This window comes from Cupressus sempervirens, chromosome 7 (assembly GCF_028749045.1).
Source record: "Cupressus sempervirens isolate cs-2001-9-10 chromosome 7, ASM2874904v1, whole genome shotgun sequence".
In the NCBI taxonomy this organism is placed as follows: Eukaryota; Viridiplantae; Streptophyta; class Pinopsida; order Cupressales; family Cupressaceae; genus Cupressus; species Cupressus sempervirens.
This window is the reverse complement of record NC_143124.1, coordinates 812,640,634-812,659,492: the sequence shown is the minus strand read 5'-3', so window position 1 is coordinate 812,659,492 and position 18,859 is coordinate 812,640,634. Positions and strand designations below refer to the sequence as shown.

The following is an 18,859-nucleotide window of genomic DNA, read 5'->3' as shown; positions in this document are numbered from 1 at the left end:
GAGTGATGTTGTTCAATTTGCAAGTCTACACTTGGAAGATGCAGCCTATGATTGGTGGTATCATGGAATGACTATTCAAGGTCACGATCAGGTAACTACATTTGAAGATTTCAGTCAAAGAGTGATAGATAGATTTGACCTCAAGGATGATGAAGAGTACTTTAAAGAATTGTCAAAGTTGAAGCAAACCAAATCAGTTAATGAGTATATAGAAGAATTTCAAAAAGTGGCTGTTATGGTACCTGATATGAATGAAAAGAGGATTGTTTATCTTTTTCTTAATGGTTTAGAAGATTCTGTTAAGGGTTTGGTTAAGGCTTTCTCACCCTCAACCTTACAGAAAGCTATCAAAAGAAGCTTGCAACTTGAAACTTGTGTGCCTATGAAATCAATCACTAATCAAAAACCCCCAAATCTTTGGCAACATAAGGGAAATTTTCAGAAAAAGACTTTCCCAACACTACCACCAAAAGATGTAACAAATGTGGCAAAAAAGAAGGTCTAGGAGTGAATTACGAAGGAAAAAGCTTTGTTTTACTTGTAGAGAACCATGGGTTCCAGGACACAGATATTTGGGGAAAGGTCAAGTGCACTATATTGAAGTTGCTTCAGAATCTGATTCAGATGAGCATGAGGAATTTCATGATACTAAGGAGGAGGTAGAAGAAGAGAAAGTAAAAGAGATCAGCAAGGATGGCACTTTAGCAGCATTATCAGGAGTCCCAAGATACCATCCCTTCCGAATTCGAGGGGTACTAGCAGGGCAAAGGTTGACCGTTCTTCTTGATAGTGGGGCAACTCACAATTTTATTGATGAGGGATTTGTCATGAAAAGAGGGCTTAAAGCAGAAAATTTTGAGGGATTCAATGTTACTGTAGCTGATGGATTCACTATGCCTTGCACACGGGTGGTGAAACAACTCAAGATGACCTTAGGAGATTATGAGTTATGTGATGACTTCTATGTGGTTGGTATTGGGGAGACAGATCTTGTATTGGGTGTTCAATGGTTGCACTCTATCGGAGGCTATTACATGAACCATCAAACTATGGAGTTTAAATTTCATTCCAATGGGAAAGAAGTCATATTGAGAGGGTTATCGAATGGAGCACCTAAGGCGGTCTCTGCAAAGAGGATGGAGAGGACTTTTCGAAGAGGACAAGTAACATGGGCAGCAGGAGTCATAATCCAACCAACAAGCTCTCCAAAGAATCAAGGTAATTTCCATTTTGAAATTCAAAATATTCTTGATAAGCATAGTATAGTTTTCAATGATTTGCCTCCAGGATTACCATCAGATAGAGGTTTTGAGCATGTTATAGAGTTAGAACAAGGTGCCAAACCAGTTATAACAACCCCATACCGCCATCCAAGAGGTTATAAGGAAGAAATTGAAAAAACTATTAAAGAACTCCTGGACATGGGATTCATAAGGCCTAGCTCTAGTCCATTTGCATCATCTGTGGTACTTGTCAAGAAAAAGGATGGTACAATGAGAATGTGTATAGACTACAAAGCTCTAAACAAGAAGACCATAAAAAATAGGTATCCCATATCACGCATAGATGAACTCATTGATGAGTTACATGGTGCTGTATACTTCTCAAAAATTGACTTAAGATCAGGCTACCATCAAATCCGAATGAGGAGTGAAGATGTGGAAAAGACTGCTTTCAAATGTCACTATGGGCACTTTGAATTTCTTGTTATGCCATTCGGACTCACTAATGCACCTGCAACATTCCAATCTTGTATGAATAAGGTATTCAGTCAGCATCTTCGAAAATTTGTTTTGGTATTTTTCGATGATATCTTAATATACAGTAAAACATGGGAAGAGCATCTAAAGCACATAGACACTGTTTTGGGAATCTTGGAGCAGCAATCCTTCTATGCTAAGCTATCTAAATGTGAGTTTGGTTTGACAGAGATCCTATATTTGGGACATATTATAATTTCTAAAGGAGTACAGGTTGATCAACAAAAAATCCAGGCAATTTTGGATTGGCCTCCACCCACTAATCTTACACAATTGAGAGGTTTCTTCGGGTTGTGTAGCTACTATAGGAGATTTTCCAAGGGATTTTCTCATCTCGCTGCCCCCTTGACTGATTTGACAAAGAAAGGAGCTTTTGTTTGGACAGAAGAGGCACAAAAAACATTTGATAAGCTTAAGGAGGTAATGAGTTCATGCCCTGTGCTTGCAATTTCAGATTTCTCTTTACCTTTTGTTGTTGAATGTGATGCTTCTGGAGAAGGTATAGGGGCTGTCCTAACTTAAAGGGGACATCCAATAGCATTTGAGAGTAGAAAATTAAATCAATCAGAGAAAGGTTACTCCATCTATGATAAGGAAATGTTGGCAATCATGCATGCACTTCATAAGTTTAGACAATATTTGGTATGTGGGAGATTCATTGTAAAGACAGACCATAATAGCCTCAGGTCCTTCTTGAACCAAAGGGATTTGAATGATCGTCAACAAAAATGGGTAAGCAAATTGCAAGCTTATGATTTTGATATTGAATACATGAAAGGAAAGAATAATGTGGTTGCTGATGTTCTCTCAAGAAAGCCCACTTTGTGTTCCTTATCATCTATCTCTGCTGATTGGAAAGTCTCCATAATTTTAGAGTATGCTAAAGATTCATTTGCCACCAAGATTTTGGATAAATTAGTGGATGATAACAGGTACAAGGCTGTTGATGAATTGATTTATTACAAGAACAGGATCTTCTTAGTGCCAGGGTCAAAAACTAAGGAGAGGATATTGAGGGCCTTTCATGACACACCTTTGGCTGGTCATCAGGGATACTTCAAGACATACAGGCAAATTCGAGAGCGGTTTTCATGGAAGGGTATGAAAGAGGATGTCCTTAAACACATCAAGGAATGTATGGTATGCCAACAAAGCAAGAGTGAGCAAAATTTTCCTGCAGGGTTGTTGCAGCCACTTCCTATTCCCGAACAAAAATAGGAAAGTATTTCCATGGATTTCATCACTAGGTTGCCCAAGGTTCAAGGTAAGGATTGCATATATGTGGTGGTAGATAGACTAACTAAGTATGCACATTTCTTTCCTATCACATCTGATTTCAAGCCATCACAAGTGGCCGAATTGTTCTTCAAGGAAATTTTTAGATTACATGGTTTGCCTAGAAACATTGTTAGTGACCAGGACAGTAGATTCCTCAGCTCTTTTTGGAAGGAGCTCTTTCATTTGGCAGGAACTGAACTCACTCCTAGTACTAGCTATCACCCTCAAACAGATGAACAAACAGAGATAGTTAATAAATGGATAGAGGGATATTTGAGGAACTATGTTTCAAATCAACAACATGCTTGGCTGAAATGGTTACACCTAGGGGAGTATTGTTACAATACATCTCATCACATGTCTATTGGTATGCCTCCTTTTCGTGCTCTTTATGGTTATGATGCCCTTTCCTTTGTTGATCTAATACTTTCCGATAGCAGAGTACCCGCAGCAAGTGATTTCATCAAGCAAAGCCAAGACATAATAAGGTCCCTCAAGGATAATCTACAACATGCACAGAACCAACAAAAGATATATGCTGACAGGAAAAGGATTGAAAGATCTTTTGAGGTGGGAGATTTGGTATTTGTTAGGTTGCAGCCATATAAACAAAGCACCTTGAAGAGGAGTGGGGCAAAGAAACTCAAGCCAAGGTTCTATGGGCCTTATAAAATCATCAAGAAGGTAGGAGAGGTAGCTTATGAATTGGAGCTCCCACCAAACAGCAAAATACATAATATTTTTCATGCATCTTGCTTAAAGAAGGTTCTAGGCCAGCAAACCATAGTATCTACAGAATTACCACCTCTTGATGATGAAGGGAAATTAGTTTTGATACCAGAAGAGATTTTGGATACAAGAGAGAAAAGGTTGAGAAATAAGAGCGTCATAGAGCATTTGGTCAAATGGAAAGGATTACCACTAGAGGATGCAACTTGGGAAGGAGCACATATTCTTGAGAATTTCAACCTTCATTGCTTGAGGACAAGCAATATTTGGGAGGGAAGGACTTGTCATGTCCCCTTTTCAAATAATTAAAAAATAATAAACTTTTCTACGGCAGGCAGGCTCCAAAAAGGTGAAGTTTCGGAAAAAGGGGCTAATCTTTGGAAACCAATGGACTAATAAATAAAAATTATTATTAAATTATATTTTATTAACCCCTCTTGGACGTGAGTTAGGGTTATGCCCTCTTTTAAGGGGTTTGGAGGCATTTTGGGCTGATTCCAGAACTTGATTTTTGCGAATTTTCTTGTTGTTCTTCAGAGGCTGCCAAACCTGTGGAGAAGGAAACCCAAGAACGGGAGTTTGCAAGTTTCCAGGAAGGCTAAGGACGGGAGTTTGAAGCCATTCCATGTGCATGCTCATACAGAGTTTGCCTTAGTGCTGAATAGTGCCGATTTGTGGGTTTTCGGGGTTTTTGGTTTGAGTTTGGTGTTTTCAGTTGAGTGTTTCATATCAGTCTGGGTTGTTGCTGTATTTCAGACGTTAAGATGTTAAAATAGAGCTGAATATATGTATTGGGTCGTGATTAAACTTCTGAGATAGTTTATGAGTGTTTTTGTGGTGTTTCCGGGCATTGTGTGTTAATTTCGGGAGCCCAATTGAGCGTAGTTTTGTCCTACATTTGTGAGCTATTGTGTAAAGGCTATACAAATCTGGGAATGTCATTATGTAGGATGTTATGCTGCTGAAATTTCTGTAAAAATGTCCATTTTCAGATTTATTAATAATTTGTGAAGTTGTGAAGTTTTTTGGCACTAATTTGGACATACCCGATTTGGGTTTTATTGGGAAATTGGCGGATCTTTGTAATATTGGTTGTTTGATTTTAAAGATCTGATTTGAGGCTGGAAATACCATGCAAAATCAGTAAAGGGACATTTCAAATACCTTCCCCCTTGGCCTTGTTTATCCTGTCCTCCAGCTTGTCTATATAAATTCCAAACAGGGAAGGGAAGAGAGGGCATCCCTGTTTGACCCCAATGTTACTCCCGAAGCACCCTGACATGCAGTCTTTAGTTCTGATTTTCACTTTAACCTGCTCATACAACTTGTAAACAGCAGCCCTGTATTCGTTTGGCACTTCCAGCTCTTCCATTCTACTCCATAGTTTATCTCTGGGGACAGGATCGAAGGCTTTCTTAAAGTCAACAATGCAGAAAAGCTTCGTCATTTTGTTTCTCCCATACCTTCTCTATGAGGTATCTCAAGGTAATGCAGTGATCTATGATGGAGTGTTTTGGTCTGAATCCTGCCTGCCCCTTCGCTCTTTTTTCCTCTTTTTCTGCCCAACTGTTAATTCTACGCTCTAGCATACTCCCAAAGAGCTTACCTAAAGGAGGATTCGCCATGATGGTGTGGTAATTGGAGAGATTGTTGAGGTCCCCACTCTTGTGAAGTGGGATAACTACGCTGGTAATCCAATCTGTGGGAAAGCAGCCTTGGGAGACTTTGTTGAAATTGTTTTGGATGTGTGGTGCCAATAAATCTGCCCCCCATTTTAAGAATTCTGCCTGCAGCCCATCAATATCTTGGGCTTTGCCATTTGCTAACCTCTTTATCCCTAGGTTGATGTCTTCTATTGAGAATAAATCAATCGAGCTATTGATTACAAGGGGGGTGTCTATCCTTCCGGTCTCTCATATAACAATTTTGCATATTCCAACCATTGAGAATCCGTAATTTTATTTTCAGTGTATTAGAACAGCAATTTTGTGTGTATATCTTTGTCAAGATGATATATTATCTAGTAAATACATCGCTTGGTAACATGTTGAAGCTCTTAGCTAATTCTTTCAGATAAGATCAAAACAGATCTGGGCCCACACCCATAAAAGAGAAAAGCCAAACTCAAACTAACAAGGAGGTTGTCACAACCAACTAAAACAAAAGGAGGACTGCCATCCACAAACCAAGCACCAACAGAAACTACAAGAGAAAAATACAAAAAAGCAGACCTAAAGAACAGAAGCTCTCAAGGAAGTCAGAGACAATCCACTTAACACAGCCTAACGCCCCAAAACCATCATCCTCGCATTTCAACTTGTCACTCCAAACATCACCATTGATCACTCCTTGCTTGGGCACTAACTCCTTGATGCTGGGAAGATTACAAAGAACTTCAACTTTGACACCATAAATAGCATGATGCATTTTCACAGCTCTATTTAGTACACCTCCAATCAAAGACAACAAGCATGAGCATTGGTCACCTCTAATTTCCCTTAATGATGTGACACCAATAGGTTTTCTATCATCAAACATAGATCCTAACAAGAGGTAAGCTCCTTCATATCACATTAAACTACCTACACCAACTCTATTAGGACACCAAACCCAAATTCCATGGGACACTGAGAATCAAATTATCAACATTAGGGCCATCATCTTCCTCGTTCTTCTACTTCTTTTAAAGTTCAAACCATTTCCTAAGCTCCTTCAAAGACATCACCATTCCCAATTTTGTAAAGAAATACGTCACTATTGTTGCCATAGACCTCATTGATCATTATCTTCAATGCCTTCATTCTCTAGAATACTCTTAGCAAGTTTCCACAACACAATCCTAGCAACAAACATCTTCTAGAGTCGATCATCTTAAACCTCACCAATGCAAAGGATCTTTGTAAAACACACCCAACTAAGAAAAGGCCAAACATTGAAGACAGTTACCACAACCACCACCATAAACCATCGCAAATAGATGTGCACGAAGTCACAAGATCCGTCAAATTTCATCCATGAGATTTTGATTTCAACAAATTTTTGCTCTTTCCGAACTTCATCCAAATTTTATGATATTTAATATAACAGTATTTTATTTTAAACCGATATTGAGTTATTTAATTAAATTATTTAGTAATGTTTAACTGTTTTGCCGATTTTGTGGATATATTACTAATATTTAAGAATACATACATATATATAACTGATATTTTTTGCTGAATTTTTTCCCTTGTCGAATTTAATTCAAATTTTATGATCGACGAACTCGAATTCAAATTCAAACATCGTGACTTAGGATGTGCATATTAACCAATACACACCAACAAACAAAAAACTATGAGTAAAAGAAATCCGTCACAAATAATACCATCTCACATATGTCACCTCCATCCACATCAAATCTCAAATGTCACAAACTCTTGATTCCTTTACTAAAACCATTGGCTAGAATACATTATAAAAAAGGACTCCAGAGACCACACAAAAGAAAGAAGGTTGGCCCAACAAATCAAAACCAAACCAATCATAGTGACTCTACTTATAAAAGGGGTTCAAGACCCACCCAAACATTAGCTTGGTTACTACACAACCTTGAAAGGGTATTTGGTCAATGTCAACATTGGTAACAACACTGCCACACAATTACTTTCATGAAAACAATAAAAGAAAGACTGTGTCCTCTACATTCTTACAAAAAGATACCACTTCTACAAAAACCTTCTCAACTTCTGACTCAAGTAATCAAATTTCCTCAAAATTTGGATATCCCATATAACTGACAAATCCCTACAATCCACAAGTCTACCCCATTATTGGTCCTAGCTACCAAATTTGAAAAATAAAACACTTGACAAAATTCTACATTCATCTCAAATCTCCACAAGTCCCAAATGAACCTTAGATAATTCTTTAAGGCCATCAAGTTTTGACTTGATAACAACCCCAAGGCAAGGGTTTCCAACAAGCATTAACTCTTATCATCTTTCCTTTGTATTACCTCATAAACAAGGGTATTTAAAGAGAAGTTTTAGCTTTTAAGGATGCTCACTTCTTTAGCTATAAAAGAGCTAGTCACTTTCAACAACAAACTCACATATTCCAGAATAACACCTTCAAACATAAACAACCACTTTTGCAAGCAACGGTAGTCATCCTAGGAAATACATCAATTAGATCCTACCAAATAACCCAATGTAGACAAGAGCAAAAGCCCTAAGCTCACGAGTGTCATAAGGCAAAAGATAAGCATGTTTCACAAAAGGCCAAGAAAGCCCAATTAATACATTATTTTCAAACAAGGTTAAACCAAACAATTTTCAAGAACTAGCAATGATTAAGAAAATCAAAATCTACCATACGAAAAAACACCTTCTCAAGAATGCATCCCATACTCATCCTCCCTTGGATAGGTTCTCATACTGGGGACAAAGATACCTCAAAAATGACCCCCAACTATCCATTGTCGAGTTTTTTTGGAGAGACAGCCCAAAATCAACAACTCTACCAAGAACATCAAAGGACATTAGTGAAATCCCACAGCCTTCCAAAGACCCCCATTGCCCCCATACAACAAAGGTCAAAATTTTAAGTTAAACACACCTCAAAGGGAATAGAAAACTATTTTGGTGTCTTATTTTGTGGGCCGCCACCATTGCATTCAACACTAAATAACTAAAAGAAACCACTCTCTTCCATTCCAAACCATTTTTTAAATGACAATAAATAGCAGCAAAGTTGGAGCAAAAAACACATTTTGGCCAAGGTTGAAAATGTAGTTTGAGATCACAAAACTAGGGAAGCATCACTAAGCAAAGTGTACTATTTTCAGCTTGCAATTGCATTCTAGTTTCACAAAACAAAATAGGCAATGGCAATGACAATAGTGATTCATTAGGGTGTGGATTGTTGTGGATGAAGGAAAACAATCAATGAGTGTCATCCCACCATCTTGAAAATTGATTAAAGGACCCTTTCAAACTCAATAAAGATGTTGTACAATTTGTAACACCTATAGACAAAGACAAAAAGATATATTTTGGGTGGAGGTTGAGTAAACTACTGTTTAATTTATTATGTTTGTAACAAAGGCTTTGAACAAATCTAGACCAAGCATTATTGTAATCTCTTGAACAATTTGAGTTAAGGGGTCTCAAGTTTGTCAATATTAAGATTGCTTGTAAAGGCTGCAAGAAACTCTATATATGTGTTGATGCTAATATAATCTACACAATCAACAATGCATCAAGGGTGCTGATGATAGTGTGAATGTTTCCAGAAGAAGGAAAAAATTAGTGGCAGTTCTCTATGATAATTTTGCATGCAAAAATTTATGATTGTTCTTATCTATTGTAAATGTCTTTAAATTTGTTGGTATGGGCTCTTATATACTTGGGAGAGATTTACAAGGCATTTCAATGCATTCTAGGACACAAGAAGAAAGCAAATTGTGATAGAAATCATAATGTGACATTGTGAACAAAATATCAAGCACATTGCGATCAAGCGGTGACTTCAAATGGCAACCTTTGCTCTAAATCCCAAATGATATGCATCAAAGCCTCAAAGATTGCCTTCTTATTATTAGTAAGACATGACAAAGAAAATAATAAAGGTCATTCAAATGATACACTCAAGTGAGAAGTCAACATCATAGATCTTGGGTTTCTCTTGTCACCTTTCATTGCCCACCTTTTAGCAAACCATATGTCATGTCCCTTTTTACGATATCCCTAGTTTTGCAAAAAAGAGTAAGAAATCCAAAAATACAATTTACAAGAGTATTCTTTCACTAGATTTCCAATAGTATTCTTTCACTAGATTACACAACAGTAACTATATTTAGGAAAAATTAATTGACATCAAAAACATATGATAATGAATTTGTTGATTGTAAACATTCAAACCATAGCTTCAACCATATTAGAAAGGTAATGGAAGCACCATAGGATGACAATAGATTATCCTACAAAATTAAGTCCAAGACTACCAAACAACCAAGTCAATTTGCCCCTTTGACCCGCAAACAACCAATTCAATGGGTGTCAACCATAGTTACGCCACCTTGGTGGACAAGAGGACGTCAGGACAAGAGGGACAAGTTTCTAAGCGAGGTGGCAAAGGGCCTCAATTTGGGGACGGCACCAGGGGACGGGAGGGGGGTGTGTATATTATATAGTTATACTATACATGTGGTTTTTAAAATGCTCGTTATGAAAATATATATAACAATATAAGACAAAGATGTAAAATATCAATTAATTAAAACTTAGATACTTGAACATGGAAGTAGAACATTGAAGATTGAACAATAAATATTAAAATTTTAATTACTTGAATTGAGCAAATGGAAGAGTTCTAACTTCTATTATATAAATATTAAATAACAATAGTCATAGATATCAAAAGTATGAGTATCTCATCATAAAGATGATTACATTGAGCAACATGATATGATATTCAATACAACCAAATAGAATATAAAAAATTATTTTATATTTTTAAACAAAGTTCTTTTTTTGGTTGGATAGGGGATGTCCAACCATCTCCAAGAGGGGTCAAGGAACTTGTTCTCGGCACCCTAACCCCTCAAGGGACGCTAAAACGTCCCTCGTCTCCTCAAGGGATGTCAGGACATCCCTCGGTCTCCACCGAAACGACAACAACTGGAGTCATCGCTAGAGACGTTGGAAAGGCCTCCCCAATCTCCATTGTGTCCCCATCTCGAAGACATTGGGAATTTTTTCGAAGACATGTCCCTGTGTTACACTAGTGTCTACTTAACTAGGAGGACCCATACTCTTGCATCTCCTTATCATTCTTCACTTCCAATTCCTAATATAATTTCTTTATAAAAATTAAATGCATAATTCCTAAACTTTCTTGTTAGACGTATAAAGCCTATCTTCCTCAATAAGTCCAAGAGCATAAAAGGAGCCTCCAAGTCATTTGGCCCCTTGGCCCACAAACAATCCAACTCAATGGGTGGTTTACTTAATTGAGTGAACCAACACTCTTGCATTTTCCTCAATAATTCCCAAATAAATAGTAAATACAATAATATTGCACACTAATCACTTCCCATATTATTTACGATTGATGTACTTTTTCTAAGTTTTATTCATCCTATTATTGTTAAATCATTGATTGATCAAATAATTGAATGGATGTTGATTTAATAGTGGTTTGCTCATGGATTGTTTGCTTGATTTAATAAGTAAAGACTGCTTTTGTGTAATGTGTGATGGTTGATATCTGATCCTTGAATGATTGGAATGAACTCTTTTATGCTTTATTAGTGAAAGGGTCACCACTTCTTATAATACTTGAGCCAGAGCCCTACATTGTTGCACTATGAGAGAGAAATTATTTTCAAAATTGATCTCTTGGATCTCTTCCACAAATGCTTAGTTGTTGGTTCGAATTCTAGTATGAATTCAAGTTCAAAAATCATTCAAAACAATTATGGGTTAGGCTTAAATTCATTTTGGGTTCATTTGTACAAGAATATATCTTTTAAACAATATGTATGCAACACCAAATAAATGCATACACCACTTAGTTTACAAATGGAAAAATGGCATATAAAGCAACCTTTTGGTCTTTTAATTGGTCACTTCAATTTGGGAAGAAAATTCATTTTGCAAATGTCACCAAAAGGTGTTTTTGAACCAAATTCACTTAAAATTCTGCATCAATTTTGTTCAAGTCCCTCTTTTGGAAACCAAACTCACCTAAAATTCATCTAAATTATATCAAAGTTCCGAATTCATAGAGAAATTTGGTCTCTATGGCAAAATCTGACAAAATTCAACAAGGAGTTGACTTTGAAGTGAACCAAACCGAGAATTTCTAGGTCCAAGAGTGAATTTGGTAACGTAGCTCAAATGAAAGCTTCCTTCAATTATATGTTCCAACATAAGGTATGAGGTCACACCTCTTTATCATCTCTACCCAATGCAAAGAGTACCTTTCACCATTAGCACCCTTTAAAGTAGAACCCTTCAGAATTTCTAGCCTTTGAAAAAGAGACAACCTTTCACATTTAGAAACTTTTGAAAGAGTATAACCCTTAATAATTTCTGCCATTTGAAGTTTCAACATTTCACATTTAGCACTCTTTGGAAAACTACAACCCTTCATAATTTCTGCCCTTTTTAAGAGTCATTTCTATATTTACCTCACATTCCTTTCTTTTTTCATTAATCCTTCCTTGATTCAAATGCTCCCTTCTTTTGCTCTCTTTGCCTCTCCATCCAAATGAAGTTCTCTCCTCCCTTATATATCTCAAGGTTGAGGGGGTCACAGGTTTTCAATTCATGCCATTTGAACATTCATTAAACTTAATTAAATTTTGATCATAATATATTTTTAACTTAAAAAAATTTGTATTGTTTTACATTTTAGTTTTATCATTATTCATTATTATTAAATTCTATTTCAAACATAGAAAATTAGATCAAAGGTAAAGATAGATAAGCTTCCAATGGACTAAACCAACATTATTAAGAATCGTGTGCATGGCAAGGCATGTCTTCGCTACACCAAAGTCAACGATACTTGCCATTCACCTCCTTTCACAAATTGCATATTTCTTTGTTGGAAACAAGAATTAGTCCGCATAAAACTTCATACACTCTGCTAAAAGGAATAAGCTTAGATCTAAACAAGTGAAAAAGTTGGTTAAATTTATGATTGCTTTGCAAATTCAAAATTGTTAAACTTTAGAGTATCAAAAAATTCCATTTTTACAGAGGGATGTCAATCATGAAGATGTCACCTAGATTGATGAGGAAAAGGCACAAAATAGATTGGTTAGGATTCAATTAAGATGACGCTTCCCCTCATAGTTAATGTAGGCTCTTTTCCCTTTTTTTCCATTACTTGATAATTCCCACACATCTACAAAACAAAAATTAACAGAGACAAACGGTAGTTTGAAAACACAAAATCCAATTCTAGATTTTCAGCTTTTTGAGAGCCTGCAACTTGTGGGTTAACCCAAGGCACCACCTAGGCCTGCAGGCTTGTAGCATAGTCGGGTCATCTCTAGGACACAAAGCCTGCAAAATCCATCCATGCACACAAACCCAAACACATATAGATTGGTTACACAAGTTGGAAAGGGACATATATAGCGGCATAGCTCATAAAATTCTAACTCCATAAGATACAAAATTGATAAGATTGAATATCCTATCAAAGGTCAATCCTAGCCTACACTAGTACTTCATCTTTTTCTCCTCACAAAGGTTTTCTATTGTCAGATTTAAGTTGATTGATAATATTGCATCCCACTTGTTCAAAAAATATTTTTTTAAAGTTTTCCTAAAGGATTTAACACAATCTTAACCATCAAATTACAGATAAAATCAATAATTTTCTTCAATCAGAGTTCTAAAACAAAGCTTCCCAATTTGAAAAAGCTTTTCCAACCACTAACTAAGAAAGACTTCTTTTTGTGTGTCTATTAAAGAAAGACTCTCTACTTGTGTGTCTATAGAGGGAGGATTTTAAGAACATTTTATCTTTTGAGCTATTCATAACACTATTTTCTTTTTTAACTTTTACTTTAAAATACAAACAAGGGAATTGAGCACACCAGCCTCATGCATCAGCCAAAGATAGCCACAAGTCAGCACATAGTCAATTATCCATAAAACCTGTCTGTCGGAGGAGATCAAGACTTAAAAATTTGCTTTAAATCCTTTAGTCTGTGGAACGTTTCTCCCTATTTGAATCATCACATCCTCCTAACTCCAAATTGCTCATAGAAAACGTAAGAAATAATACCTCACAGAGAGTGGGCAAGAGCATGAAAGAACACAGAACAGCATTTGGCAATTGATTTCAGAGATATTAATTAAAATCATTTGCATGCTAAACAATTACACAGAAATACTGAATATTTGACCACTAGAATTGACAGAACTTCAGCTTTGCCTATAATAATTCAACGACATTAGTGAAATATCTTAAATATAAAGTGTGCTTACAACTAGCCAGCTATATGCAACAATAACCATCTCCAAGTTCTTCAAAAGTTCAACCAACCTTATATCTAGGATATATATGTCATGACTGATTACAAAACAATTTATCGTCGCTGGTTATGACCAATACAGAGCTATATAACTTATAGGCATATTTTCCCATTCAATGCTTAATGTATATAATCTATATGCATCTTTTAAATTTTTCTCTTTATACATTCATACTTTGCCATTGTTTTGCATAAAAATTAAATGTGAAAGCAAACTTTTGTTATCGAGTAACAACATCTCCAGCATAGGTTTTAAGTCGGACGCAAAAATTCACGTGTCCATGATTTCCCTATTGTGTATGCTTCTATAACCAGCCAAGTGTAGTTACCCCTTCAAAGTCGAACAATCAGTCTTATATCCGGGTGAAAGTAAGTGAAAAACAGGTATATGCTGATTCAAAATGCATAGTTTTTCAGAACTGCCTTATTAATTACTTTCAAACTAATCATCCAAAAAATTACTTTTTATTTATATTTTATTTTTGGGAGACATTTTACTACACTGAGCAATTTTTTTACTTAATTCCACACATTGATACCTGTTTTCTATCACCAGACATTGTCTTAAATTTTTAATAACCTTTCACTTATGTATGTAGCGAACAATTATGACTAGTATTTGACATTTGTTAATAAGTGGAAGACCAGTAAAACATACTGCACGAAATGAAAAAACATTAAAACTACTGTGTTTACGGAAAACAACACTAAGTGATTAGTACTTATAAGTTTTCGAATAAAAAATTAGACAGAGTGTCGTAACAAGAGCCAACGGCAGACATGGAGTACAGGCATAGGCAAGGACCAAGCATCGTCGTAAATAACGCATATGAATATATGAAGAAGGTTGCAGCAATATGACACTTACATATGGTCGCCAGGATATGTAACTAAAGGTAAGGCAAAAAGTACTCGCCCCTATATCCTACTTTCCCATTGACTACAAGCATAGAATGAAATTTTTAGACCAAAATCCCTAAACGAAAAATTAAATTTATGACGCCAAGCCGCCGTTGAAGTATTAACTCTAAGAATCAACTAAATAAATACTAAAGGATTACTATGGTCATTAGATTTTCGGAATTTCAATGTCAAACTAATCTTCAACTTTTATATATAAAACATATGTTAACCTTGTCTCAGTGATCAATGCACAGGCCAGCATAAATTTAACACTTATAGTTCCAGTGCCCTTTGCATTCAACTTTTCAGCGCACCAAAAATAAACAGGAAATCACGTTATATTCTTTAAAATAAGTAGATAAATAAAAGAAAAAATATATTAGAACCTGTGATTTATCTTTGGCTTCCTGAAGCCGGTCTCCATACTCATACAGTTTCTGCACGTCATCGTGTATTTCTTCCGGCAACGCCATTTTTATTTGAAAACCCTAATCGTCTTTGGAAATCCTTTAGAAAAATCTGATGCAGATGCTTTTAACACCAGGCTTCCCAAATAAGCGCTTCAAAAGGAAAAATAAGAAAGGATTAATCCCAAGTGCGGGTTCTCCGATCGAATCCCGCCGTGGAAGGAAAAAACCAAATGGAGCTTTCAAAACCTGAAATGCTCATCGGTTGTTCAAAACCCTCGGATATTATTTGTTCCCCCTGTCGCAAACAACACTGAGAACACAAGAGAACTCGGGTCAAATAAATTTATGTTTTAGAAGAAAACTGGAGTAACTTCGTCAGTTTATGTGAGCAATTTTCCTTACTTTTAAAAAATAAAAATAAAACTAGCAGTTGCGCTTGTAGGTGGGGCAACAATAGCTGATAGGATTATTATTTTTGTTTGTTTGGGGATTAAAAGTTCTTACAAGGTTGGTTGGATGACTTGTTGGACTCTATGTATTTTCCAATTGCGATCTTACTACAAGTTCAAATTGTACTGTCTAATATTAGGAGGTTTTTGAATGCTAATAAATTGGATATTTTTATAAATAAGAAAATAGTTGTTATTTATTCGAGGAGGATCAAGTGAAGAGAATAGTGGCTCTGATTATCAAACTTCAGCGACGGAGAGACAAGTTAACCAAAAGTCTGCAATATGGGAACAGTGGAGACAGAGCAACACTTTGTCATGGAATGCTTGGCTTACAACGACATCAGATCTGATTATACAAAAATTCTGCAGAACAAGGACTTCAACTATTTATTTGAGGAAGATCAAGTGAAGAGAATAGCGGAGTTGATTATCAAAATTCAGAGAAGAAGAGACAAGTTAACCAAAACTTTGCAACTGACTAGTTTGGCTCTTGACTCGGGAGGGCGATTGCATGGGTCCCATAGACTACTTTAGTCTCGTGGACGTCATTAAAATCTATCATATCATATCATATCATTAGTTTCACTCCTACCTTAGGGGGTGATCGTGTGGGTCCCATAGGCTACTTTAGCCTTGTGGACGTCATTAAAATCTATCATAGCATATCATATCAACAATGGAAAGTGTACAATGAAATTGCGATGTGAGTTTGTCGAACATCTAACTTTTGGATCCTATTTTAGATTTAGCGTTACAATGCAAATAGGAAAAAAGAAACTAAAAATATTGTCTTAATCCAAATTTAGAGATGGAGAAGAACAAACCTTTTTGAAAAGATAATAAGCATGTCTATAGAAGAAAAGGATAAGAAATTGTCTATGATATTGAATCAATTTGTTCCACCATATTGAAAACTCATTGAAATTAAAACCATGTTGTAATGAACAATTTTTCTAGACTAAGAATTTGTAAGCTTGATGTCGAGCCTTCCAAACAAAATGGAAAGGAAAAAAACACTATAATATCAAAGGAAAGAGTCAATAGAATTTTTTAACCCGTTGGACGATCTATGATGTTTTTAACAAAGGTTTGGTTTATATGAAACCAAAAATGTCATAAAAATTTGTAATGCAAAAAATAATTGTAACAAACCAACGATGGATTGTATGTGAATGATAAATATAACATGGTGAGGGACATTTATTGAATGATTACAATTGAAAGCATAGGCAACAATAGTTTAATATTTTGTAGACCTAAAATTGTATCTAGGGTTGTTGGTAGTTGGATGTTAGAGTTCTTAAATCCAAATTGAATTATTAAGAGTAAATGACTATCTTTGATTGTAAGGATAAAAGAAAATACTAAAATGGTATCACCCTCATTATTGTAATAGAGATAGAGAATAGGAAATCAAAGTTGCAATGCAAGGGTGCACAATATTCCAACTCCAGCTTTAGTACAATCAGCAAAAATCTTAAAAAGTAGAAGACCAAACCAAAATGACAATAATGCTTGTTAATTTCCCTTAATGTTCCTACCTTATTCTTGCATTGGCAAATTCTACACCCTAGTGTTGATGGTGTGCTCTTTGGGAGTCTTGTCCATTGAGTTGTCATCATTATCATTCTTTCCAATTTTGCTCATCTTATTTATTACAATAATTATTTTCTCCTTGTGTTTATAATTAGTTTTTGAAACAATATATGGCATCACCATAAATAAAATAAAGAGGTAGAGAAGTGGGAACATTACAATGATGAATTTGATCATTGACATGCCTTCTTATTGTTTGTAGGAAACTTAAAGAACTTTAATTGAATAGATTGAGAGTTGTGAATATCTATAACATACGTAAAAATTGTACAACTCGATGAGTACATGATAAGTGGCATGGCCAATCAATATTGGTAGTGATCAATGAGCTCATTATTGATGTTCAATTTGTAACTCACAAATATTTCTCAATGCCGAACATGGTCGTGGATTTTTAGACAAAATGGAAATTGTTTGAAATCAACCATTTAAAGGGAAAATTGATTGCGATGAATAACAAACTCTTAAGCATAAGGGAAATTGTATTGCATCTAACTTTATCATTACAATGAGAGCATCAAATGAACAATATGTAAAAAATATGTGATGGTTATATTAGTCGGTGTCATAATTGGACACATAATAATTTCAAACTGTTGAAGTTGATGAGAGATCAATCCCACAACTCCCAAGAATCGCCTGCATTCAAACACCTATTACAGAAGAGAGAAGCAAAAAGCTACGGAGGCAGAAATTGCCAAATCCATAGATGAGACATTCTTGATAAGCAAAAAAGAGATTGTTATAATCAAAACTGAATTAATAAATTACAAAGAGATCAATCCTTATAAAAGGAGATTGAAACCCAAAAAGGGTAACCTAAAGCCTGAAAAAGCTAGGTTGTACATTATAATTAATATAAAATATTAATTATGTGCACCTAAAAGATAGCTTAAGAAAACTAGAGTAATAGGCAACTTATTTAATTAAATCAAAGTGATTTAATTAATAAGTGTAAACAAATAATTACTCTAACACAAACAAATGTGAGCCATAAGGGACCAATTGTCTTTTGGCATTCAATTTGAGAAGCACTATGTGAACAATTGTCATATTCTTTCCAATGTATTTCATTCTGAGTCATTTTTTGTGCAACGTTTACAACGTATGTGAGAAGTATTCAACCCAAATTGATTTATAAAAGTACCTACCTTAATCATTTCCTTGGAAAAAAAATCAGTTATTCATACAAACCACTATAGATGGATGAATGTTAAATAAAATTGAGTTTGAGTGTTCACTGAAAATCATATAAGTATTTTAGATTGTTACATTGCACATTTGAGGAAAATTATAATAATCAATGTCCACAAATGGATAATCGTATTTTTCCAACTTAGCAAGTGTTGGTCCCAAAATAATAAAATTAGCATTGTAAAGCATTATTGGAATTAAAATTCAAGGGACAACATAATAGAAGATCACAATGAATAATATTATCATTACAATGACAATAATAAGAGTCATAACATGGAGAGTATGTTAAAAAATATGTAATGATTATATTAATCGATGACATAGTTAGGTATATTCAATATTATAAAACAAATAATAGGAAGTATGTTGTCTTCAATTTCAGAAACATTATTTCAATATTTTTATGTTCGTTCTTATTCCTAGTTACTATTTGTGCATGATCGTTGATAGGTGGATGCAAGAGTTGTTGGGTCATTGTTGATTTGTCAAGAGTAG

At 35.2% G+C, this 18,859-nt stretch overlaps 1 protein-coding gene across 1 annotated transcript in view; it reads right to left on the bottom strand.

Moving 5' to 3' along the window:
* LOC149549879 (apoptosis inhibitor 5-like protein API5) overlaps positions 1-15,439 on the bottom strand; it is a 63,854-nt gene extending 48,415 nt beyond the window's left edge. Inside the window, exon 1 of the mRNA XM_089793097.1 lies at positions 15,096-15,439. Coding sequence (XP_089649223.1) covers positions 15,096-15,182 — 87 coding nt within the window. The 5' untranslated portion in view covers positions 15,183-15,439. The remainder of the gene's footprint in view (positions 1-15,095) is intronic.
* Between the last annotated feature and the right edge of the window lie 3,420 nt (positions 15,440-18,859).